Consider the following 26,577-nt stretch of genomic DNA (forward strand, 5'->3'; position numbering starts at 1 on the left):
ACTAGCTTGCCATGTTATGCGGATTTGAGAGGGATTTTAAGTTGTTTTAAGTTTTTAGTGTGTGCTGTATAATTAAAGACATTGTATTAGTATATTTAACTACTATTAGGTGTATATCTAGCTTTATAACACTTTGGTGGTCAATTTTTCAAATTTGGCAGGGTTTCACCTTATTGTCTTTATGATTTCTTGATTCCCAGCAATACATAAAGTTACTTTAGTCATTGACTCATTGTGTCACTGCTAGGCGTACAACTAGTCAATTAGATAGTGATAGATAGTTGGACACTGGGATCACTGTACCCCAACTAATGAACGATGTCCTCTTCATCAGTTCGGAAGATAATTTATAGTCCGTGCCTGTAAATTTCAAGTTAGAGTGGGTGTCGGTGCAGGACGGTATAAGTATACATATGTAGCAGGAAGGAGGTATCGCTAGGGAACGACGCCCCATCCAATGCGGGATGGTGATGGGCAGGTATAGCTATACCGATGAAACCTTTTTTATTTTGTGATTTTTTAAAGTTTATTTGACAATATTATTCAAACATGCTATCTTTAATTTATATTGTACAAACCATTCATTTGGGGATGTGAAAGATGATCATTTCCATGCACTACTAGAAAATGGAGTATTAGACGGTGTTGAAGTTTTATTTTAGACGGGGTTAAAGCAATAACACCGTCTTAAAATCAATATCCATAGTTGTTTTGATTAAAATATTCAAGAAAATTCAAAAAAACCCCGTCTAATGCTTAAACACCGTCTTATACTATTTTATGCAACCTTTAGACGGTGTTGTCTTGAACACCGTCTTATAATCCGTGTTTTGGCAACTTAGATGAGAGTCTGGCCCTTGATCAACAAAAAGATCCAACGGTTGGTGTTATATCTTGATATATCCCCCCTAACATCAACAAAACCCTTAGGCGGCCTTTGCTTCCCACTTTCCCCCCAAATCGCACAAGCCTGAGAAGACACCACAACCACCTGAGATGGGCACCACCACCGGAGCACTAGGCACCCACCACTCGAGACCCCTAAATAACCACCGTATCTCACCATTCGCGTCTGCAGTGTCCGAGACCCACCATTCACCACCACCGAAATACGCCGCACCACCGCCGGTTTCAAGGAACTTACCACCGTATCTCAACAATTGATGAATTTGGTAATTTTTTATATATTGTGTTAATTTTTTCTTCTGGCACTTGGAATTTGGATAATTTATAGTCTAGGGTTTGTTAGAACTTGATATCTACAGCTAATTGTTAAAACTTGATATTTAGGGCCACTCAGACCAGCATTTTTCCACTCAGACCAGCAGCCCGGCAGCATCCTCTTACCCTGACAGGACCAGAAATCCGGTCGGTTATTATGCACAACTTGTTTTTGCTCTAAGTGTCGTAACATTTCCGCTGGTTTTAATGTCTTACCCTATAATTACAAGCCTAATTCCAGCTCAAACAAGTGTCCTCAAGCTTCAGGTATTCTAGTTTTCAAGGATTAATGCTGCTGTTGTTTTCATACTGTGATGCATATTATGATTTGAATTGTATGTTTTTCTATGCATACGACCAGTGGCGGACCCAGGATTTTTGGACAATGGGGTCCAAGAAAAAAAAACACAAAAAAAGTAAGAAACAGGTATTGAACCCATGACCTTTTGTGTGTAAACAAGGGGTTTTACCACTGCACTAGGCTCAATTTCTTTGTTATGGGGTCCAACTAAACTATTTTATGGGGTCCATAGACAATTTTATATACCGTTTCTACTACTTTTTAAAAAAAGACTGGGGTCCGGGGACCCCGTTCCTCGTAACGTAGGTCCGCCCCTGCATACGACGTAATAGTCTAATGCCATGTGTGATAACTACTAATCCTTTAAGTTTTTAAGGTTGGCCTATTCATGTTCTTGAAGATGTTAAAGATGCAACTCACAAGTTTTTTTGAGTTGCCAGCAGCTAAAGAAAAGAAGAAATACTCGAAAGATGCAACTCACAAATTATTTGATTACATATAATAATTATCTATCGCGGATCACGTGTGGGTCTAAACGGACTTAATTAAACTAACGAACGATACATATACATCTATCAATGATCACTGAGATTTTTTACTACAGGGTCCCGATTTGTCTGAGCTTTACAAGTCCGCAGTAGAGGCGGCGACTGTGACTGCGTATCTGGTTAGTTATTCGGTTACCCTTACGACTTCCATACGCCCGATTTAAATAAATCGAACCGTCTACGTGAACAAATAAATCTGACCAAATGTCTTATAAATGTTTTCTATACGCCCGATTTGAGCTTGATTACAAGCATTTGTTCTGGGTTAGTATTTGGTTTAGCCGATAATCCTAAAATCAAATCCAACAACATTGGAATAAGGTTTTAGATGGGTCAAATGTTTGACTATTTTTTTGGTAAAATGATGAATACTGATTGTTGTAGGTTAGTACAAAATGGACTATGAAAATGAATACCACCAACAGATCCCACAGTCAAGATATGATTATATGAATGCCTGATTGCCTTCTTTTTGGTAAGCATCTAAATTTTCATTTCTGACTTGATTAAATTTTAATTTATTTTTTATTTAATGGGATTTTGAAATTTTGTTATGTTGACTTTTAGATGTGGATGACACCCTTTATCCTCTAAGCTCTGGGCTGTCAGCTGAGGGCACCAAGAACATCAGTATTTAACAAACAAACACAACCATTTCATCACTATTTTATGGGCATAATACCTGAAACAGTGAAACTGCTACCCTAAGTTGATGAACATGAAAATCAACCTGTTTATAATCAACATCTTATGTTGATTACGCCTTAGAGAGTATATCCAATTTAGATAAACTTTTCACTACAATATACTTTAAAACCTATTAAACCTCTTTTTTTTTTTTTAATTTGTGACAGTTTTAGACATGCATCAATTGGAGTGATGGTTTATGACCAGGGATTTGTTGCGGAGATGAGTAGCCGAAGAAGGATGTGGTTTTGCTGGCAGTGATCTTGTAGTTATGTGTGTATGAGAGAGAGAGAGAGAGCCGATCGATCGCTCCCAAAGACTGGAAACCTTTTTTTTAACATCAAGCACATTAAAGGTATGTGGTGGTAATGAAAATTGGAAAATGTTGGGTGGTGGTGATGGTGGAATTGAAAATCGGAAAATGGTGGGTGGTGCTCATTTAAACAAAGATCAAATGAAATTGTCAAATGGAATACGTTTTCATTTAATAGTATAAATTCGAGTTTCAATATGTTTTGACACTGATGCCGCAGCAACGCGCGGCGGTTATAATACTAGTTTATGTTAAAATTGATAAATATATTTTTTTGTCCAGCTTGCATATGAGTACTTAACCCCCCTCCAGGCAGCTGTTTGGAAAGTATTTGACTAAGTATCTGATGAAGAAGCGGATGATGACACGGATATGACGTACAATTATTACATTTTATATCTTAGATAGTTTTATGACGTGTTTGTGAATTATGACTTAAAACGAACCCGGATTGTGACGTTTATGCTTATATTTTTTTTGAAAGGCAACCATTTATGCTTACGTTTATGCTTATTAGTTTATGTTTATTTTGTTTTTGTGTGTCATGAACCGGAACTTGGCAGGTTTGTATTGAAAAAACAAGAAAAACAAAAAAAAAAACGTTTTTTAAGCATCAGCGACGACGGAGAAATAGTGACGCGACGATTTATATCATAATATCAAAAGACGGTGTTCATCAAGTTTATCAAATTGAACACCAAAAGACGGTGTTCATCAAGTTTAAGCCGGTGTTCAAATTGAACACCAAAAGACGGTGTTCACCAAGTTTAAGTCGGTGTTCAAATTGAACACCGTCTAATAAGTCTTGATTTTAAACCAGTGTACATTAAGACGGTGTTGAAAACACCGTCTTAAAACCCATATCACCCCGTCTAAAGCTCTGTTCTGTAGTAGTGATGGTTTAAGACCGGAATGGAAAAATGAAGTGAACTCATGTGGAAGAGAGAGTAAGTTAGGGGTGTTAAGACACCCACCACTCTTAGTTTTTTTTATTCTATAAGTTTATAATTAATTTTGTTGATACAAATATTGAAAAAAGGCGTATGTTGATTTTTTTTCTTTGTAAGCGCATGTGAGAAGCCATTAATGAAAAACTTGGAAAAAAAATCCAATTTTGCAGGACCCAACTGCACTTACGAGTTCACCAACCACATTGAAGGTTGTCATTTTTTAACTTAGAGAACTCACGTTGAAGTCTTCATCTCCATATTTTAGAGATTTACTCATCCATCTGAATCCCCATCTCTATCTCCAAATTACAAAAAAATTGGCTATTGTGAATCTATATATAGAGAGATTTACTATCCACATCTCCAGAATTTAAAGATTGTATCTCAAGCATATTTGTTTGTACCTCATGCATGACAAAAGAAAGAAATAATAAAAAAAAAAATATAAAGATAACATAAAGAATGAGATGTAGGAGGTAATCAATGCACTACTTGTTAGACAAGCATGGTTAAATATATAAGCTAGATACAATACATAATTATGTTACATATTAGATTAAATATTAATTAGAGTAGTATGTCTTATTTATTTATTATTTGGGGACGGTTATCACATGTATACCCCGGATACATACATATACTTTCAGATGTATCACTTTTATTTTTTATCAATTCATTTATGAACAAAGAGAGATCTGCAGAACCCTAATCACATACGAATACTGCAAGGAATTCCAACATAGTGGTATCAGAGCCACAACGATCCGGACATCGTTTCAAATTAATCAACTGCATTCATGAAGGATCAAACGAAGATGAATCAATCACAGGGAATTCAAACCCAAATTCCCAAACTCACTGGACAAAATTATTACCACTGGTATATTCAAATGAAAGTGTTACTCGAATCGCAAGAATTATGGAACATCGTCGAAGATGGATATCAAGAGTTGGGAAATAATCCAACAAATGAAGCCAACACTGCATATCGAGAGTCAATCAAGAGAGATAAACGCGCTCTGCACATAATATTTCAATCAGTAAATGATACCGTATTCGAAAGGATCGCTATGGCAAATTCATCAAAGGAGGCCTGGAATATTCTGCATAAATCATACAGAGGAGAAAATCGAGTAAAAACTGTAAGACTTCAAACTCTTAGATGTGAATTTGATGCGTTAAACATGAAAGATGGGGAATCTGTTGAAGAATATTTCAATAGAATAACCCTAATAGTGAATCAGTTAAGAATGAATGAAGAAAAGATTAGTAAACAACGAATTGTAGAAAAAATTCTACGTAGCATGACTCGAAACTTTGAGTCGGTTGTAATCACTGTAGAGGAAACTAAGAATTTAGAAGATGTCTCCACCGAAGAATTAATGGGAATTCTGCAATCCCACGAATTACGAATGAAAAGATACGAAGATCCTCCGATTGAACATGCATTTCAAATTCAAAATGCCAATCAAGATAAGTTTCGACAAAGTCGAAACAGTGGAGTAGGAAGAGGACGTGGTAGATTTAGGGATCGATATTCAAGTTCCATTAGATGTTATAACTGTCAAAAACTAGGCCACATCGCCAAGTTTTGCAAACAGAAAGAGGAAAACGGAAGTACAGATAACATGTTAATTCATCAAGAGGATGAACCGGATGGAAAGGAAACAGATGATTCGATGTTCATGATTCTGAATATGGAAGAAACAGTGAATGATGATCATTGGTATTTAGACAGTGGTTGCAGCAACCACATGACAGGAAACCGAGACTTGTTCATAACGTTAGACGAGTCAATAAGAAAAGAGGTACGAATAGGAGACGATAAGAAGTTAGAAGTCGTAGGCAGTGGGGAGGTCATGATTATAATACAGGGACAAAGCAAAAGGATACAAAATGTATTTTATGTCAAAGGTTTAAGACATAATCTTCTGAGCGTGGGACAACTCATAAAAAAAGGTTACATGGTTAAATTTCAAGAAGGTAAATGCATTATAAAGGATGTTAGAAATGAAACCTTGGGTGTCATAAGGATGACAAATAACAAAATGTTCCCTCTCAATCCTGGAAAAGATTTAACGTTAGCATTGACCATGACTACCAAGGAAACCTCTACACTATGGCATAAGAGGTATGGACATGTGAATCTAGATACACTAGCAGATATGGGGAACAAAGATTTAGTGTATGGACTACCAAAAATTTCGAGAGACATAAGCATATGTGATGGATGTATATCGGGCAAGCAAGCGAGGAAAGGTTTTCCAAATAAAACGAAGTGGCAAGCGACTAAACCACTTCAACTTATCCATTCAGACATATGTGGTCCGATGAGAACGGAGTCAATTAGTGGATGCAGGTACTTCATTACCTTCATTGACGATTATTCTAGAAAAAACTTGGGTGTACTTTCTTAAACTCAAGTCCGAGGCATTGAATTATTTCAAACTATTCAAAGCATTAACCGAAAATCAATCGGATCACATGATAAAGACATTAAGAACAGATCGTGGAGGAGAATATTGTGGAAAATTATTTCAAGACTATTTGAAAGAGAATGGAATTCATCATCAACTCACCAACAGTTATACACCCCAACAAAACGGGGTAGCTGAAAGAAAAAACAGAACACTAATGGAGTTAAGTCGAAGTATGTTGAACATGAAGAAATTACCAAACAAATTCTGGGCAGAGGCAATAGCCTGCACCACATACATACTGAATCGAACGGTCACAAAGACTAGACCAAATACAACTCCATTTGAAACATGGAATGGAAGAAAACCAAATGTGGAGCACTTCAAAGTTTTCGGTAGTGTAGCTTATGTTCACATACCCAAACAGCAGTGGAATAAGTTGGATGATAAAACGGAGAAGATGATATTTGTTGGGTACAGTGGAAATAGTAAAGGATATAAGCTGTTTAGTCCTTTAACTAACAAAATCACTATAAGCAGAGACGTGATCTTTGATGAAAATAAAAGGTGGGTCATTAACAATGAATCAAACGAGACTCCATACATGATAATAGAGGATAATGCAGTACCAATGAGTCAAGGTATAAATGATCAGATTTATACCGATGATCATCATGAATCAAATCCCGTTCAACCTGAAAGCATAACAGACGATGTGGAAGTAAACCCTTTGAGTAACTGAATCACAGCAAACACAACAAAATCAAGACGATAGTGAGTTAGATCCTACACTAAGTCAAAATCAACATAATGAAGAAACCTCCTCTACTGATTCTGAAAACGAAACGATTCGTACAAGAAACATCAACAGTGTGTATAGAGACACAAGGGCATTAACTAATGAAGAAATACTACAAAAGTATAATGAAAATCAAGTGATCAACTTTGTACTCTATGCTAGTACAGATCCCACCACCTACGAAGAAGCCAGTAAAGATGAAAAATGGATTGATGCAATGGATAAGGAAATGGAATCAATCTACAAAAATAAAACCTGGGATCTGGTTGATCCCCCGAAAAACCAGAAACCTATAGGGGTTAAATGGATCTACAAGACAAAGTATGATGAGAAAGGAAATATAGATAAATACAAAGCAAGACTGGTGGTAAAAGGGTATAAGCAAAAATTCGGGATAGATTACCAAGAGGTATTTGCACCGGTGATTAGATTCGAGACAGTACGTTTAGTACTGGCACTAGCAGCTCAAAATGACCGGTATTTACATCAAATGGACGTAAAAACAGCGTTCTTAAACGGAAAACTGAAGGAACAAGTCTATATAGATCAACCACAAGGATATATCAAACCGGGAGATGAAGCTAAGGTATGTCATCTAAAACGAGCTCTGTATGGTTTAAAACAGGCACCAAGAGCTTGGTACAACAGAATAGATACGTACTTCATACACCACGAATTTAGAAAATGTACATATGAGCATACGTTATACATTACAGATACCAAAGACGGAAAACTGGTAATATGTTTATATGTGGATGACTTAATCATAGACAGTAACTCTATGAAGTTAATTTCTGAGTTCAAAGATGAGATGAAAAAGGAATTCGAGATGACAGACATGGGAAAACTGCATTACTTCCTTGGCATGGAAGTCTCCTATGAAGATGGCAATATAATCCTATCACAAAAGAAATACATGAAAAATTTGCTTGAAAAATACAGAATGAGTCAATGCAATACAGTTTCGACACCGATGGAATACGGAATAAAACTATCAAAGGAAGATCCGGAAGAGTTCATAAACGAAAGCATGTATAGAAGCTTAGTAGGAAGTCTAATGTACCTGACAAATACTAGACCAGACATAATGTTCGCAGTAAGTAAAATAAGTAGGTTTATGGAAGCTCCGAAACGAAGTCATTGGGAAGCAGCCAAGCGCATACTCAAATATGTTAAGGGAACTCTTGATCAAGGGATTACATACTCCAAGGGTGGAAAACAGAAACTGATAGGGTTTAGTGATAGTGACTATGCAGGAAATGTGGATGATAGTAAAAGTACATCCGGATACATCTTCCACCTAGGATCTGGACCTATATCGTGGCAATCAAAGAAACAAAAGGTAGTTGCACTCTCTTCAACGGAGGCAGAATACATGGCTCTAACATTAGCCGGATGTCAAGCAATATGGTTAAAAGGAATTTTAGATGAATTACAAGGAAAGGACAATTATCCAATACCTATTTACTGTGATAATAAGTCCACTATATGTCTGGCCAAAGATCCGGTGTATCATGGTAAGAGCAAGCATATACGTGTCAAATATCACTTCATAAGAGACCTGATCAGAAGAGAAGAGAAGATGTAACAATACTGTTCTGTGCAACCAAAGATCAATTAGCCGATATTATGACCAAGGCACTACAGCCAAAGGATTTCTTACGCTTAAAGACTCTACTACGCATGATGTTCCGATGATCTAGCTTACGGGAGGGTGTTAGACAAGCATGGTTAAATATATAAGCTAGATACAATACATAATTATGTTACATATTAGATTAAATATTAATTAGAGTAGTATGTCTTATTTATTTATTATTTGGGGGCGGTTATCACATGTATACCCCGGATACATACATATACTTTCAGATGTATCACTTTTATTTTTTTATCAATTCATTTATGAACAAAGAGAGATCTGCAGAACCCTAATCACATACGAATACTGCAAGGAATTCCAACACTACTAAAAATGAACCCTTAAATAATTATATGTTTTTTTATGTATGTAAAACAAGGGAAAAAAATTTTGGGCCCTTCGAAATATTGGGTCATGTGCGGTCACATCTTTGCACATGCCCAAGGCGGCCCTAGGAAGGTTAAACAAAATTCAGAGAAAGCTAATTTGTTTTTGTTTTTGTTTTTTTTTTTTTTTTGGGGGGGGGGGGGGATGGATATAGAGATTGGGATGTGGAGTAATAGTAAAGATATAGCAAGTCCGTATGCACCAGGCATGTACTTCCAAAACATCTAGAATACGCCTTCAATTATTTTGCCAAAGTGTAAGGTGTCTGTTGGACCAAGATTATCCAACCTAATCCTCTTATTAAAATGATCACCACTTGTGCAAACCGTTTTCTATCTTGGCAAACTTTTGTAACAGCAAGCAAAGGTGATGAAATTATATTGCCAATTTTGAACAAATTTGAAGTTGCTCAAACACACAGGCCCACCAGTGTGGTTGTTCACTAAGATATAATGGTTCTAATCCAACAAATCTACATTCATTATCTCATTTGATCCTGAAAATGCAAGTGGAACAAGTTTCCTCCCTTTTAACAAATTTTAAATACTCAACATTCCACTAATAGAAACAGCCTTGGTCAAAACACTGTGTGCGCAAGTATAATACCCTAACTTTTAGGTGATAAACCTTCAATATGGTAGGGCACTATATGCCTCTAATAAAGCTAGTCATACCCATGTGCTTCTTTTTGTAATGTCAAGTCCTTCATTAGTTTCATTGATAATTGTAAGTCATCATGTGATGAGTCCTACATTTTGTTTCCATCTTTTTATTTGAAGTATCCCTAGGGGTATATATACTAACGTCATATAGTTTCATTTTAAGACACAACACAATAGAAACTCCCCTAGTCTTCTTCCATTTGAAAAAACCCTCAAACCAATCCATTTTACTTTTACCAAAGACTTGAGAATTTCATTCCAAGATTCATTACTGTCAACATATGGGTATGGGGATAATCAAAATAGCCAATGCTAAACAAAAGCTCAAGAGATCCATTACGCCGAAGAAGAACGGATTGCTAGGTGCGACAGATTCGCCGAAGAAAGGCCATTTTGCTGTTTATGTCGGCGAGACAAACAGGAGATATGTCATCCCGATATCTACATTGGACCACCCTTTGTTTCGGGAGCTCTTACATTGGGCAGAAGAAGAATTTGGTTTTGACAACTCAGAAGGAGGTCTTAAAATTCCTTGCAGTGAAGATTACTTTGAAGGTCTCATTTCCCTAATAAATTCTACTTGAATTAGAGTATGTAACTTAGAGTTAGAGTTGTATTTAAACAATTTCGATGTATTCTTGTTTCGTCAAGAGAGTTGAAAAGCATGCCATTGAAAAGCTCATCCTTTTTAGAAGATCAAGGGAACCACAAGTGTAGGGATGAAATATTATCGTCCCTCGATTGGAAAACCGGCGATAAATCATTAGGTTGCACAAATATTAGACCAAATTCATGATCTCTAAGTTACTTTGAGCATTTCCAAATCATTTGACAGTTGTAATGGAAAATGTTTTAATCACTAGTGTTATTTTTGAAAGTTAATTTTATGATACCTCTACCACAATCTGCTATATAACTTAGTCAAATTGATATAGAAGTTATACATATATGGCATACTTTAGAAAGTTCATATGTTAATGATTTTCGTGGATCGAGAATTGATGTAAAAGGATATAACTTGATTAGCGATCCAAGAAGCATAGGCTGTTAGGCTCTGTCTGTTTTGCTCTCCGGTGTTTTATTTCTTACTGGCAGGGCCGTCCCCAAGAATCTTCGAAAATCCAGAGGTCAGGACGAGTAGAAAACTTAGGCGCCTAATAAAAACTTAAAAGATATATAATTTTTTATAATAAGTAGTTTTTTCTTTTTTTTTTTTTGAGTAAACTGCCATTTTGGTCCCTGTGGTTTAAGCACTTTTGCCATTTTAGTCCAAATCTCAAACTTTTTACATCTGGGTCCCTGTTGTTTGCATTTTGTTGCCATTTTAGTCCAAAATTCAAAAAACCTTTTTTTTACTATTGTAACCTGCTTATTTTGTCTTTTTGTTCAGGGGTATTTTGGTGATTTTAATTTTATTATAACATATTAAAACAATCAACATCTGCAGACCATCATCTTCTTCAAACAAACCCAAACCCTAACCGGATCTGCAGCCCACAACAACCACCTCCACCGTCACATTCAACCACGACAACCCTAACTGGATCTGGGCCCCACTAACTCCTCACCCTCTATCTCATTCCCCATTTCCCCTGCCCATTTCTTCTTCTTCATACAGACATCTATCTAGGTCAAAATCAAACAAAACACAACTCAATCAAAGCAACACAAATTCACAAACAAATCAAACCACCTGAAGTAATCTCTAAACAAATCAAACCAAAGTAACCTGAAGTAATCTCTAAACGATTTAGCGTTGCACAAGCAGTTATGTTTATGGATCTGAAGGGTGGCGGCATTAGGTTTCAGAGTGGAGAAAGAAAGAAGAGATCGGAGTTGAGGGTGGAAAGGAGGTATTAGTGGTGGTGGTGGTTTATTGTGGTGTTCTAGTTGACGATCAGAGATGGTGATGGAAACACCTCCACTACCGCCGCCGCTACCGCACCCAACCAAACACCTCCACCGCCGCCGCTACCGCACCCAACCAAACACCTCCACTACTGTAATCATCATCATCTTCGTAACCCAAACACCTCCAGCGCCGCCATCACTATCATCAATATCATTAACAACAACCACAACACCAGTCATCATCATCTTCGGCCAGGTGTGTGTATTTTAGAGAGGATGCAGGCGGGGTTGGGTGTGTGGGTGTATCGGCGCCGCCGGCTCCGGTGACCGGTGAGCAGAGAGAGAGAGAAGGGAGTGAGTCGGTGATGGTGTCGGTTGGGTTTATTGTGAAGGTAGAAGGGGAAAAAGAAGAAAAGGGGTGGGGTGGGGGTGGGGTGGGTAGTGGGGGTTGTGTGTAAAATGACCAAAATGCCCTTCAGAAAAGGACAAAAAGCCAGGTTTTTTTTTTTTTAAATCTGAGTTGACTTTGCTTTTGGACCAAAATGGCAACAAAATGCAAACCACAGGGATCCAGATGTAAAAAGTTTGAGATTTGGACTAAAATGGCAAAAGTGACCAAACCACAAGGACCAAAATGGCAGTTTACTCTTTTTTTTTTTTTTTTAATTTTGGGCCCCAAAGAGTGGCCCTGGACTATTGCCCACCCTACTCCTCCTCTAGGCAAGCCCAGCTCGCTAGCTACTTTTTTGATGTCAGAAAATGTACAGGTTGAACATGTTAACCATCATAGTCATTAAGTGATTTGATCAGAACCGGAAAAAGTTATTTTAGTTTATATGATTATCGAGTATAAACATGCATAAGGTTTTCTTTTGAGCAACTAAGAAGAAAAAATATATTTATAGAAAACACAAAAGCCTAGCGAGTAGCGAGTGCCATGATCAGAAAATAGAGCCCACCTCAACTATTACAATGTCATAGATTCAGTGACGAAGCTTGAAAATTTCCACCGGAGGGTCGGAAGTCACTGAACCTAAAAATTCTATACAAGTAATTTTTTTTTATAAAACCGGGGGGTCGAAAACGTATATACCTAAAAAATTCTACACGAAACGTACATACATAACACTACTGAGCGAAAAGTTCGGGGAGTCGGGCGCCCCTCCCAGCGCCTTGAAAGCTACGCCCTTGCATAGATTCATTCAACCCAATTTAAAACGATTACTTTTCAGAGCCTGAACTCAACCCACACCAGAACCATTAATAGTTCGAAAAAATGTCTAGGACATCATGTTAATCGTATTTGAAGTAATTTTTTATTAAAGTTATTTGGCAGTACTTCTCAAATCTTGAATCGGATAATTCAAATAAAAAACAAGGACGGCTATGATCTTCTGTATAAAAATTTGTACCCCACTTTGTATGTAAAACATACCAAAGACCTTTTTATATAGGCAGGTGACCATCACAACATTTAAGTTGAAACGTCACAAGTTTTCATCAAAGGGTATGTTAGCTGGAAGTTAAAACCTATAGCAGTTATTTTGTTATATCTCATTTGCCAACTATCATATCTGAACTTGAGCAAATGAAAAGAAAGCGAAAGTGAAAGCAGCTATAACCTCAACTTGTTTGACACATACACCAATCTTTGTCGTCGATTGAGATACAGACGGGTTGACGATTGACAAGAAGATAGGATGAAATTATTGGCATATTTCTTTAGAGAAATTAAAAATGTATTGCATAAAAGTTAGTCAAATCATGTATCGTGATTGAAATCATAAGAAGAGGTAAAAGAAAAGAAGATTTATTGAAAGGGACTTTTGATTCTTTGAATTAAGCTTGGATTCTGTCACGGCCCAAATAGGGTTTGAGTCAAATGGATCACCTACCTCAAAGTTTAAAGTTAAATGGGCCTTCAAAACGAAGAGCACCTATCAGCTTCATCGTCATCCTAGTGGTCTACATATGACCATTCAAGAAGCTAAAGAAAATCATCTTCCATGGAATAGATGTTGGTACTTGGTAGAAATAAATTTCAGATTCTCATATTAATTAAGTTAAATCCGATGATCTTAATTGCTTATGGAAGTATGGTCTTTGGATACACTAGCAGAAATTAGCGCGTTGTTTTACGACCAAGGCTTTGGTAGGAAAATCGTTGGAAAAGGGTGTTCCCGACTGTAAAATACAGGTGAAAAAAATATCCAACAAAATTCAGACTACTTACTAGCTATACATATATATTTATTTATGTTTTATTGTTTTTTGAATTTTCATCAACCATATTCCGACCACTTATTTTATTTTTATTTTTGCTTTTTTCCGACCACTTTTTTGGTCGAAAGACATGAGTTTTCTTGTAGTGATAAGGCCACACGGGGTGGCATCGTTATGGGCCGTGATACAATAGTATCACTCATGGAACACCGCCCCGCCTAATTTCATCACTAGTGATGGAGTATAACGAGTTATATGTATAACGCGTTGAAAAACTTTGGTGATGAATGTGTATCTTGTACATTGTGCATTAAAACTTGTACATTGGAATCTCATCACTAGTGATACCACCCCCCCTACATTTCTATCATTAGTGATAGAATATTGGGTGATAACATGGCATGATTTGATTGGATAGTGAGAGTGATAGAAACTATCACTAGTGAACCACCCATCCTCCCCTAACATCAAAAGCTTGTCTCGCATCCTCACTTGCTTTTATTTGTCATCCTAGTTAAAGTTCAACTTTTGGAATAGATGAATCTTTCTAAAAGTAAACTTATGTATCAAAATGTAGATATATAATAATAGTTTGCAAATATATTTGAAATTGATTTTCATTTTGTTAAAAAAAAAGCAAGTGACTTTTGATCGTGTCATGTCTCAGTAATAAGCAAGTGACTTTTGATCATGTCATGTCTCAGCAACACGTTCCATTAGTCTACATGGTATGGTGACCATCCTCCGATGATCCGTCACCTAAGCGCTACATCATAGTCCTCTCTTGAGGATGGTTCATCCCACAAAAACAATGGAAATGGGAGGATGATCCTACCCCACTAGTTTATTATTATTTTTTTTAAATCTTCCACTTTTTTTTAATATTCAACAAATAAAATAGGAAAATACTTTCATTAATATTAAAAAAACAATATATAAATATGTACTAATCTTGTGGGATGGTGTTTGGGTTGGCGCCGGGTGGGATGTTCGAGGGGACGTTCCCCATACCGCTAAGCCTTAGGTCTTGATATTATCGAACAATCAAACTACTGTGTGGGAGTGTAAATATGTACTAATCTTGTGTCTATTTATAAATTGAAAACTAAAATAAAGATGTAGCTGCAGACATTTGTCATTTTTAATACAGGCTAAAACTTCAATTCCAAAAGGTTTTGAGAACCAAAACCGTGGGCTGTATATTAAAAGTAATACTGCCCCAAGTTGGGTACGTGGTTGATGTACTCTTGCAAAAAGACAATACAACATGAGAATCAATTTGTAACATGGATTTGTTTCAGAATTGAACAGAAATATTGATATTGATAACAATTATAAATAACAAAATTACTATTTGCAATTATTTATTTCTAGACATAGTTGGTCAGTTGCGACGTTGGGTAAGAGCATAGCATCCACATCTCATCCACCATCACCTCCCTCATCTTTAAATTTAAAAGAACACGGAAAATCGTAAAATTAAACATTTGACTCACCCACTTTATCAAAATAAACATTGATTGGGTCTGGGGACTCAAAGTTTGTATCCGGCAAAAACTCGATTTTATTATCTTAAATTTGGTGTGTGTTTTATAAAAATTACTATCGTATGAAAACGTTATACTTGTTTAAAAATCGTGGTTGAAAAGAAAAAAAGTAGGTATGAAAACCCATGGCACAATCTCAGACACAAACTTTGAGTCACAAATGCAAACTTTGCAGAGTTTTTTTTCTCAAAAGGGTGTTTGTGGAAAAAGTAATTACCAAAATAGGTGATTTCAAAAATATTTACCAAAATAAGTGTTTTTACACTCTCACCCTCTCATCCTTCACATTTCTGTTGTTCTAAGAAAAAGACTTCTTTTATCAAATTTAGACCATTTCAATAATCCTCATACTTCACCTTCAAATTTATTCACACACAATAGAGGCTCTCGTCCTCCCAATTCAAGTTCCCATGAATATTTATGATAAATCCTTGAATTGAAATCTCTCACATCAGTTTCTTTTTCCTCCTATTTTGGATGAATTGAAATCGTGAGAGGGAAAGCTTCTTGGGTTTTGATTTTAGTTTTTTAAGTTAAAAAGAAAAAACCACCTATTTTGGTAAATATTTTTAAAATCATCTATTTTGGTAATTATTTTTTCCACCAACACCCTTTTGGGAAAAAATTCAACTTTGCATGGATTTCAAGGATCGCGTCTACCACAAACGCGATTGATGTTCATTTTGGTAAAGTTGACTGGTCAGTCCATTTTCGTGATTTTCCCTTTAAAAATGCGAAATTGGATTTTAGTAGTCTCACCTGCAAGTGGTTGGCCATTGACAACCCACCTTTGAATATTACCACCGAGAGTCCCACCTTTTAAGTATTTCTCTCTCATTGCGCCTCCGTTAAAGAAAACTTAATAGAGTTAAGTTTTTTTTTTCGAATTACAAACTAATGTTTTAGGGCTTTTGATCAGAACGAGTATACGAGTCGACTGATGTAAAACTTACCTCGAAACATTGCTCCAAACGGCTTGATTTTTGTTAATTGGAAATTTAAACACCCGAATTAAAGCACGGTTTTCATCGTTTGGAGCACTGTTCGGAGGTAAATTTTACATCAGTCGACTCGTATCCTTGTTCTGATCAAAAACCCTAAAATATCAGTTTGTAATTCATGGAAAAACTTAATGTTAGGTGTTTTTAACGGATGTGTAGTGAGAGAAAAATACTTAAAAGGTGAGACTGCTAGTGGTAATATTCAAAGATGGGATTGTCAATGACCAACCATCTCTAATATGGGATTATTAAAATTCAATTTCCCGAAAAAAAATCTACTAAAAAGCCACTCCATCCCTTCTATTATTTATCTACTCCACCTTAACTTACAAAAAGATGCTACACTATTTTTCTTATATATAAAAAACTATTGTGCATCATCCATTAAATTGTTGTGACCGTATAAAAACAAGAAATATAATAAAAAAAGGGTTTGTAAATAAGATAAAAATAAAAATAATAGATGTTATGTAAGAGGTTTTTTTTAAAATGAGAGATAAATTTTAAAAAGTATAATTTGAGAGATAAATTATATGATTTTTAGATAAATTATATGGTAGTGAATCATACCCATAGAAAACTCACCTTGAAGCGTGAGAAAACCCACTAGTATTATAAAGTCGAATATTAAACGTAATTGATAGTATAAAACATGCATTAAGTATATTAAAGATGTATGAAGTGAGTTTATTTATGGTAAAAAGTTGCAAAAATTAAATTACACACACTAAGATACGAAAACTCCTAGTAACAGATATAAAAATAATTTTAAAAAATATAAATAATTTAAAAATATATATATTTGATATGTGAATTGAGTGTTAGATAAGTTAAATAATTTAAAAATAAGTAAAGGGTGGCACCTAAGTGAAAAAGAAGGCCAGAAAGGTACATTTATTCAATTCCAGGCTCTAGATAATTTAAGGGTCGTATTATTGACACACCTTGGCTTATTAAATCGACACCCCCAATACGCATCGTATAGGTCTATACGATGCGTATTGTGTTGGTAATTAATTCTGTGTCAGTCAAAGACTGACATTGTCTCACGGGGGTTAAAGTAATACGCATCGTATAGGCCTATACGATGCGTATTACTTTCTTTAGAAAGTACGATCAGCTTTCCGTCACTATTGAGTGACGTAAAGTGATTGACGTATGCCCTATACGCATCGTATAGGGCTATACAACTCGTATTCTTTTCTGAATTTGAATTCTTCTTCCCCTATTTAAACGACGAAGAAGACGATATATATATCATCTTCGTTATATATTCACATTCACTATCAAACATGTCTTAGTACAACTATGTTTTCGGTGAGCCGTCTGAGGCGGACACGAGCACGTTTATTTCGGATAGCAGTGTGGTATATCATTTTTTTAACGTATTCTGTTTTTTTTTGTTTATGAAATACTTAGCACACCGTTTGTATTAGGCGGGGTCTAATGTCCCTGATTCTTACGATTTGGGTGGAAATGATGATCACGCGCACGAGGTCATGTCGGGCTATTCTCCCCGTCATAATGAATCGTCGTTGCCAGACCTCAACGAAGTAAGTATATATATTTACTTTTTTCTATTCGGCGTTAAACTTACCATTACCTTTTACTCGTTGGTTTTTTTAGTCTGCTATGCCCCGCCAACCGTTGCTACCAGATTTGAACGCGTGTAGACATGATCAAGGTTATAGGTCTCCGTTTTATGAACCCAGTTACGTTCCCTCGTACGGACAGGAAGAATATGGCAATAACGTTTTCGTTAGTGGTCCCTCGGGAGTACAAGGAGACCTTAGTCACCCTTCTTACGTGCAAGAGTCATTGGGTGATGATCCAGCCATGCAAGAGTCATTGGGTGACGAGCCAGCCGTGCAAGAGTCATTGGGTGACGAGACACCCGCTTACCCTGAAGTTTCGTACAAAACTGATCAGGTACGAACGATATATATTTTTGTTAAATGTTATATTTTTTTTCTGTTAAATTATTATACAATTGTTAATACAAAATACATTAAAATTGTTATATTTTTCAAATAGGATAAAAATTAATTAATAAATGTTATATGAAATATATTTATAAAATTAATTAAACCTATTATATTTTTTACATATTATAAAAAAATACATTAAAATATTTTTTTAAATGTTAATCAACAATTTTTTTAAATATTAATCAAATATTTTTTTTAAGAATTTTTAAAAAAGTACATTCAAAATTGTTATATTTTTTAAAATTACTTGTTATATTTTTAGGATTTTTTATCCCGCGATGATTTGGAAAGTTGGGTAAAACGAAGGGGTTTAGCCAACGGATACATAATTGTTACCAGACGGTCCAAGGATAACCGGGTGTGGCTCCAATGTTGTCGTAGCGGCGAGCATGAGAGTAAGGCCACGGTTAGGAAAACCGGCAGCAAAAAATGCGCGTGCCCTTTTATGGTGATAGGTTGTCTCGACCGGGGCTGTATGTCTTGGCGGATAGATTATCTGAACAAAAATTTTAACGAGGCGCACAACCACGGCCCTGCTGAACATCTGGAGGGTTACGCGTATGCCAGGAGGCTTACTCCTAATGAGTTTAGACTGGTGCAAGAGCTGACAGATCAAGACATACAGCCCCATACAATTTGGAAGGCCGTAACCGAACAGAACCCTGAGAACGTATGTGTTCCGAAAGACATACACAACGCTCGCCAAAAGATTAGGGCCGCGAAGTTAGAGATAAAACCGTCTCCCATGCAGCGACTAGAACAAATCCTCCAGGAAAAAAATGACCTATTACATACAGGCGGAACCTTCCACCAACGTCGTTCAACATATATTTTTCTGTGACGATATGTCCTTTGAAAAGTGGAGGGCATTCCCGCATGTGCTTATGATCAACGCTAACTACAAGACTAACATGTACAATCTTCCATTTTTGCAAGTTGTGGGTATGTCGTCGACAAACCACACCTTCTGTGTTGCGCATGCATTTCTTTCAAACGAGCAGGAGGCAACGTACGTCTGGGTATTGGAGAGGGTCAGATCTATGCTGCATGAGTGCATGGAGTCGCGTGTAATTCTAACGGACAGGGACCAGGCACAGATAAACGCGTGTAGAAAAATATTCCCTGGCACACACAGATATCTCTGCAGGTTCCACATCTTACAAAATATTGTGAAGCACTGCAAGGGTTCGTTTAATGGCAAAGATTGGGAAGCCTTTATAAATCAGTGGAAAACAGTGTGTAATTCCGCTACCGAAGAGTTATACAAATATAACGTCCTCAACCTTCAGAGACACCTTGTCAATCAACAACTTACATGTATGTTCTCACTAAGTAAATACATTCATACAAATTGATATAAAATTTGAATATGTTTATTTTTTTCAGATGTTTTGAATTACCTATGGAATAACTGGTTAAGCACCTCCAGACAATTGTTTGTATCTGCATGGACCAATCAAACCCTGACATTCTTGCAAAGTATAACAAACAGAGCTGAAGGCGCACATGCTGCATTAAAGAAACAGCTTACTACACCGAGATGCAGTCTGGAATCGCTGGGGAAAAAGGTGGACACCTTGGTACTAAAGCAATATGCGCAAATAAAGAAATCCTTGGAAGAAAGACGCACCAAGCGAATGAACAGCCACCTTCAGGTTCCTATGTTTTCCAACCTACTTCTTAAAGTTTTCATCCATGCTCTTAACCTATTGGAGAGATTGTAGAATACAAGGTACTTATAGACTTATAAAAAATATTTTGTTGTCTTAATTTAATATGATTGTCTAATGCTGTTTTTTTTTCTTTTTTGCAGACTGTGTCATTCAGCTCGAAGATATAGACATTTTCTGGAGAAAACTTGACCTGAACGCATCAAATTTTGATGAGGAAGATGTTGATGTAGACAAACAATTAGAATATGTGAAACAAAAATTGTCTACCCAACCCCCGCAAGTGAGGAAAAACGTCTTATCGAAGATCATGGCAGGGGTAAACCCATATATGAGCGACAAAAAACCGCCTGTCGTACAAGAAAACACTCGCGGGCGGCAAACTTCCAAGGTCCAACAACAAAGAAAAGAGCAAGCTGCTAAAGATAGCTCACTTGGGCCTCCCAGACAACAAAGTAGGTGTGACCCTCCTCGACATAGCTCTTATGTACCATCGGAAGATTCCCTAATACCGATTAACGGAAAGGCATTGCCCTTGCCAGGCTCTTCTTCACGTGAAGATGTTGAACGATCGCGTCGATTTAACGACCTTTGAGACTTTAGAGACATTGCAGACGTAGACACTGACGAGGGAATGCTTGAATATGCGCACTGATACAAAAAACAAATTCCAAAAGTGTTCCACCCCTACATTTCAAGAATAAAAGATGTCAGGCCGGATGGACATTGTGGGTTTCGGGCGGCGGCTGTGGGCTTAGGGTTTGAACAAGATTACTTTGGGCATATTTGAAACCAACTACTTGAAGAGCTGACGGGTCCGAACAAAGAAAAGTGGGAGTACATCTTCGATAGTGAAGTACCAGGGGACTACGACCAACAAGTACAGATAATAAATTTTATCGGGGTTGGAATGGCACCCAGGGAACATTGGATGGTGATGCCTCAAGCAGCACTCCTTCTTGCCAATAGGTTTGGCGTGATTGTTCACATATCATCCAAGGTTGTTCTACTGTATTTCCCTTATATGATTGTAACAACTCCCACTAAAATCAATAATTAGGATGATAATTATCTATTAAGGAAACCCTAATTAAGACACCCAAGTAATTCTGCATTAACCCTAAAATTTTCAGAACAATCGGAATCAGGATCAGGGCCCCTAAAACTCAGGAGGGTAAACCCTAGTTGACGATTATCTATAATACTTGCTGTCTAAAATTCGTTTGAGAAAAGTGTCAACTCAGCATAGCTAGTTCCGAACCTGGCTACCCTATAACTAGACTGCTTCCCTTACGGACCGTAAGGGAAGTGGCTTACGGTCCGTAAGCGTGTCCAAAAATCAGTATAAATAGCAGACATTGGCACTTGAATTCTGTGTTTGAAACGACGGAAATTCTCAGTCTGTACGTAGAGTTATAGCTGAAACAGTACAATTAAACACACACAATCACGAAGTGCTGCCGCAATCAGGGTAATAACTCGATCGCTATTACGATTCAACGTCCGATCGATTATAACTATCCAACGATTGTCCGAGTGCTGCTCAAATTGAGCTTGTACTTTGATTATTCGTCGTGATTTCGACTTGAATATTTGAGTGTTGTTCGAATTCGGACTATGCTCTGTTATTCGTCGTGAATCCGTTGAATTATTAAGTATTGCACTTGTAAATCGTTGTGAGGGTTTAATCTCGTGAATTGTCGTAACTGTTGTATTAGTTACTAACCCGTTTGTGTGTGCATTATGTTAAATTAGGTTAATCGATGCTAATCAGTAGGCTTATACTCTGCTCGTTAAATCTGCAATGTGAGTCATTCTTCTTTTTATCAACTGTTTTATAAAACTCCAAATTATTTTCAAAGTTATAATTACAGGGATTAAGTCTTTGTAATCACCAAGTTACAGCCGGTATGTGGGGTTTTGTATACATTACTTGATAATCTTCACCATTGGGGCAGCCATTGGGTGATATGACCATAATCACAGACACCATTGGACAGGTGGGCCAATGGGTCGAGTGGTAAAGTACCGTGGGTAGTTGGTTTGATATCAGAAACATTGTAATCGCTCTTAATACTGTAAATTATAATAACCGTATGATTTTCTGCAAAATGAATGATTCACTCAGTATTTCCCCGCTGACAAAACATTTTTCAAACATGTTTCAGGTGATCTGTTATGATCCAAGAAAAGTGCCGTGAAGCACTACAAGCTCCGAGAAGTGGCTCAATGTGAATAAATAAAGAAACATGTTTTGAGGAATAAAGATTTCCCTGTGAAATCATCTTTTTGTAAATTATGGGATTTTATCCCTAAAAACTTTATGTAATATATTAAAACGGGCATTTTTAATATTAAAAGATCCTGTATTAAAAAGACTTCCGCTGTCGCCTAAATTAGATACCACGGGATTCCTGCCCCGCGGCTCTTGAACCGGGTCAAACCGGGGCCGAGGGGCGTGACAATGATCCAAATTACGCACATGACCCCCATCAGTTCGTTACACTGTTATTTGTTAATTGTGGTCATTTCATCCACGTCAGACTTGAAGGGGACTATCCAATGCCGCCACCGAACCTTACATGGAGTAGACGCGCGCGCCAAGAAGCTTTACGTTGGACGGAACACTACACGGAATGGATAGCGTTTTATGATATGCTAATGAAGCCTAACATTGACCCTACATTGCTTGTTATTGATTGATTTGTAATTTTAAACAATAATTTATTTGTATAATGTATTCCATTTGTTTATTGCCAAATCAATTCATTATATTGATAAATTTGTAATACGAAAATACGGTAAAATATTCGAAAATGCGCTAAAAAACGTCAAAATACGTTACAGTACAATTAAATACATGAAAATATGCCAAAATACGCTAACATGCGCTAAAATACGCTAAAATGTTTGAAAATACGGTAAAATACGTTAAAATACAATTAAATACGTCAAAATATGCTAAAATGCGCTAAAATACCTTAAAATACCATAAGATACATGAAAATATGCTAAAATGCGCTAAAATACGCTAAAATGTTCGAAAATATGGTAAAATACGTCCAAATACGCCAAAATACGCTAAGATGCGCTAAAATACCATAAAATACCATAAGATACATGAAATATGCTAAAGTACGCTAAAATGTTCGAAAATACGGTAAAATACGTCAAAATACAATTAAATACGCTAAAATGCGCTAAAATACCTTAAAATACCATAAGATACATGAAAATATGTTAAAATAACTTAAAATACGATATAATGCTCTAAAGTACGCTAAAATGTTCGAAAATACGGTAAAATACGTCAAAATACAATTAAATACGCTAAAATACGCCGAAATACGCTAAAATGCGCTAAAATACCTTAAAATACCATAAGATACATGAAAATATGTTAAAGTACCTTAAAGTACGATATAATGCTCTAAAGTACGCTAAAATATTCGAAAATACGGTAAAATACGTCAAAATACAATTAAATATGCTAAAATACGCCGAAATACGCTAAAATGCGCTCAAATACCTTAAAATACCATAAGATATATGAAAATATGTTAAAATACCTTAAAATACGATATAATGCTCTAAGTACGCTAAAATGTTCGAAATACGGTAAAATACGTCAAAATACAATTAAATACGCTAAAATACGCTGAAATACGCTAAAATGCGCTAAAATACCTTAAAATACCATAAGATACATGAAAATATGTTAAAATACCTTAAAATACGATATAATGCTCTAAAGTACGCTAAAATACGCGATTAATGATATTTTCCACGAACGTATACATATAACACGACACTATGGAGTACAAGTGGACTTCAAACAAAACTGTACGTAATTGTAAATTACGATATTCGCACGCAACCGAACGTCACCGAAACGACGTATGTTGAAGTCATACGTCATAAAACGACAAAATATGCGAAATTTTGTCAAAAAACGACTCGTATACGCGTCGAACCGAGGAAAACACGAAAAACCAAATTTTCAAACTATGGCATATACGATCGTATAGGCCAAAGTTGTATCGTATTGCACTTTCACACGCATCGTATAGACCTATACGATGCGTTTTATCCTCTGGATTTATTTGAAAAACAGGGGTATATTGGTAATTTACTAACCATCGTATAGATCTATACGATGCGTATAGAATGAGAAAACGATATAACCCCTTAAAACACAGGGGGTTTATACGATCCAAAAACAAACAAAACTCAAAATACACCCAAATACACACACATACGATGGTATACATACGGTCGACATACGCTCGAGATTTGAAGATCGAAGACTAGTACGGTACTCATCTCCACACCCTCATCATTTTAACCTGTTAGATTTTGCATTTTAGCCGTATGTTTATTGTGAATTTTGGGTTGAAAACTAGGGTTTTTTTTTGGGGGTTTTGAAGAACTTTTGAATCGATACGATGAGTTTCGGCCTATACGCATCGTATCGTTTCAAAATTTCAAATTTTTGTCAAGAATAGATGGGTCGATACGATGCGTATCGACCTATATGATACGTATCGGTTCATAATTTCATTGTTTGTTCAAGAACATTTGAACTGATACGATACGTATCAGCCTATACGCATCGTATAGGTTCATAAATTCAGTGTTTTCTCAAGAACATTTGAACTGTCTGTATCGTGCGTAGGTCGGTAACGAGCATCGAAACCTAATACGTCGTAGGTAGATAATAATTATAATATACCGTTCGGGTCGTCCGTAACGCGATTAGGTCCATTTCGAGCGTCGAAACCTAAGACGTCGTAAATATATAGTTATTTTTTTTATTTTTTAGTCGAAACGTCCGTATCGCGCGTAGGTCCGTAACGAGCCTCGAAACCAAATACATCATAGATAAATAATAATTATAATATACCGTTCGGGTCGTCCGTAACACGATTAGGTCCATTTCGAGCGTCGAAACCTAAGATGTCGTAAATATATAGTTTTTTTTATTTTTTAGTCGAAACGTCCGTATCGCGTGTAGGTTGGTAACGAGCGCCGAAACCTAATACGTCGTAGATAGATAGTAAATATAATATACCGTTCGGGTCATCCGTAACGCGATTAGGTCCATTTCGAGCGTCGAAACCTAAGACGTCGTAAATATATAGTTTTTTTTAGTCGAAACGTCCATATCGCGTGTAGGTCCGTAACGAGCCTCGAAACCAAATACGTCGTAGATAGATAATAATTATAATATACCGTTCGGGTCGTCCGTAACGCGATTAGGTCCATTTCGAGCGTCGAAGCCTAAGACGTCATAAATATATAGTTTTTTTTTTTTATTTTTTAGTCGAAACGTCTGTATCGCGTGTAGGTCGGCAACGAGCGCCGAAACCTAATACGTCGTAGATAGATAATAATTATAATATACCGTTCGGGTCGTCCGTAACGCGATTAGGTCAATTTCGAGCGTCAAAACCAAAGACGTCGTAAATATATAGATTTTTTTTTATTTTTTAGTGGAAACGTCCGTATCGCGCGTAGGTCCGTAACGAGCCTCGAAACCTAATACGTCGTAGATAGGTAATACTTATAATATACCGTTCGGGTAGTCCGTAACGCGATTAGATCCATTTCGAGCATCGAAACCTAAGACGTCGTAAATATATAGTTTTTTTTATTCGAAACGTCCGTATCGCATGTAGGTCGGTAACGAGCGCCGAAACCTAATACGTTGTAGATAGATAATAATTATAATATACCGTACGGGTCGTCCGTAACGCGATTAGGTCAATTTCGAGCGTCGAAACCTAAGACGTCGTAAATATATGGTTTTTTTTTTATTTTTTAGTCGAAACGTCCGTATCGCGCGTAGGTCCGTAACGAGCGCTGAAACCTAATACGTCGTAGATAGATAATAATTATAATATACCGTTCGGGTCATCCGTAACGTGATTAGGTCCATTTCGAGCGTCGAAACCTAAGACGTCGTAAATATATAGTTTTTTATTATTTTTTAGTCGAAATGTCCGTATCGCGCGTAGGTCGGTAACGAGCGTCGAAACCTAATATGTCGTAGATAGATAATAATTATATTATACCGTTCGGGTCGTCCGTAACGCGATTAGGTCCATTTCGAGCGTCGAAACCTAAGACGTCGTAAATATATAGTTTTTTTTATTAGTCGAAACATCCGTATCGCGCGTAGGTCCGTAACGAGCGCCGAAACCTAATACGTCATAGATAGATAAAAATTATAATATACGGTTCGGGTCGTCCGTAACGCGATTAGGGCCATTTTGAGCGTCGAAACCTAAGACGTCGTAAATATATAGTTTTTTTTTTTATTTTTTAGTCGAAACGTCCGTATCGCGCGTAGGTCCGTAACGAGCCTCGAAAC

General features: G+C 36.6%; 1 protein-coding gene and 1 long non-coding RNA gene across 3 annotated transcripts; both read left to right on the forward strand.

Moving 5' to 3' along the window:
* Nucleotides 1-916: 916 nt before the first annotated feature.
* Nucleotides 917-3,577, forward strand: LOC110898520. 2 transcript variants are annotated; one of them, XR_004886511.1, is made up of 7 exons: nucleotides 917-1,172; nucleotides 1,291-1,488; nucleotides 1,899-2,189; nucleotides 2,455-2,545; nucleotides 2,638-2,841; nucleotides 2,925-3,112; nucleotides 3,353-3,577. It is a non-coding gene; the product is annotated as an uncharacterized LOC110898520 (long non-coding RNA). The 2 variants fall into 2 exon arrangements; XR_002569468.2 differs by having other exon boundaries at nucleotides 2,127-2,189.
* Nucleotides 3,578-18,178: 14,601 nt separating this feature from the next.
* Nucleotides 18,179-19,929, forward strand: LOC118488815. The gene is made up of 3 exons (XM_035986183.1): nucleotides 18,179-18,475; nucleotides 18,797-19,204; nucleotides 19,921-19,929. The coding sequence occupies exons 1-3, from the start codon at nucleotides 18,179-18,181 to the stop codon at nucleotides 19,927-19,929; spliced, it is 714 nt and encodes a 237-aa protein (XP_035842076.1).
* The last annotated feature ends 6,648 nt before the right edge of the window (nucleotides 19,930-26,577 follow it).

Source organism: Helianthus annuus, chromosome 17, assembly GCF_002127325.2.
Source record: "Helianthus annuus cultivar XRQ/B chromosome 17, HanXRQr2.0-SUNRISE, whole genome shotgun sequence".
Taxonomy (NCBI): Eukaryota; Viridiplantae; Streptophyta; class Magnoliopsida; order Asterales; family Asteraceae; genus Helianthus; species Helianthus annuus.

Coding starts and splice junctions, on each gene's coding strand:
- LOC118488815 (XM_035986183.1), top strand. CDS start 18,179: ATGCCCCGCCAACCGTTGCTACCAGATTTGAACGCGTGTAGACATGAT. Junction 18,476..18,796: donor TTTCGTACAAAACTGATCAG/GTACGAACGATA, acceptor TTATATTTTTAG/GATTTTTTATCCCGCGATGA.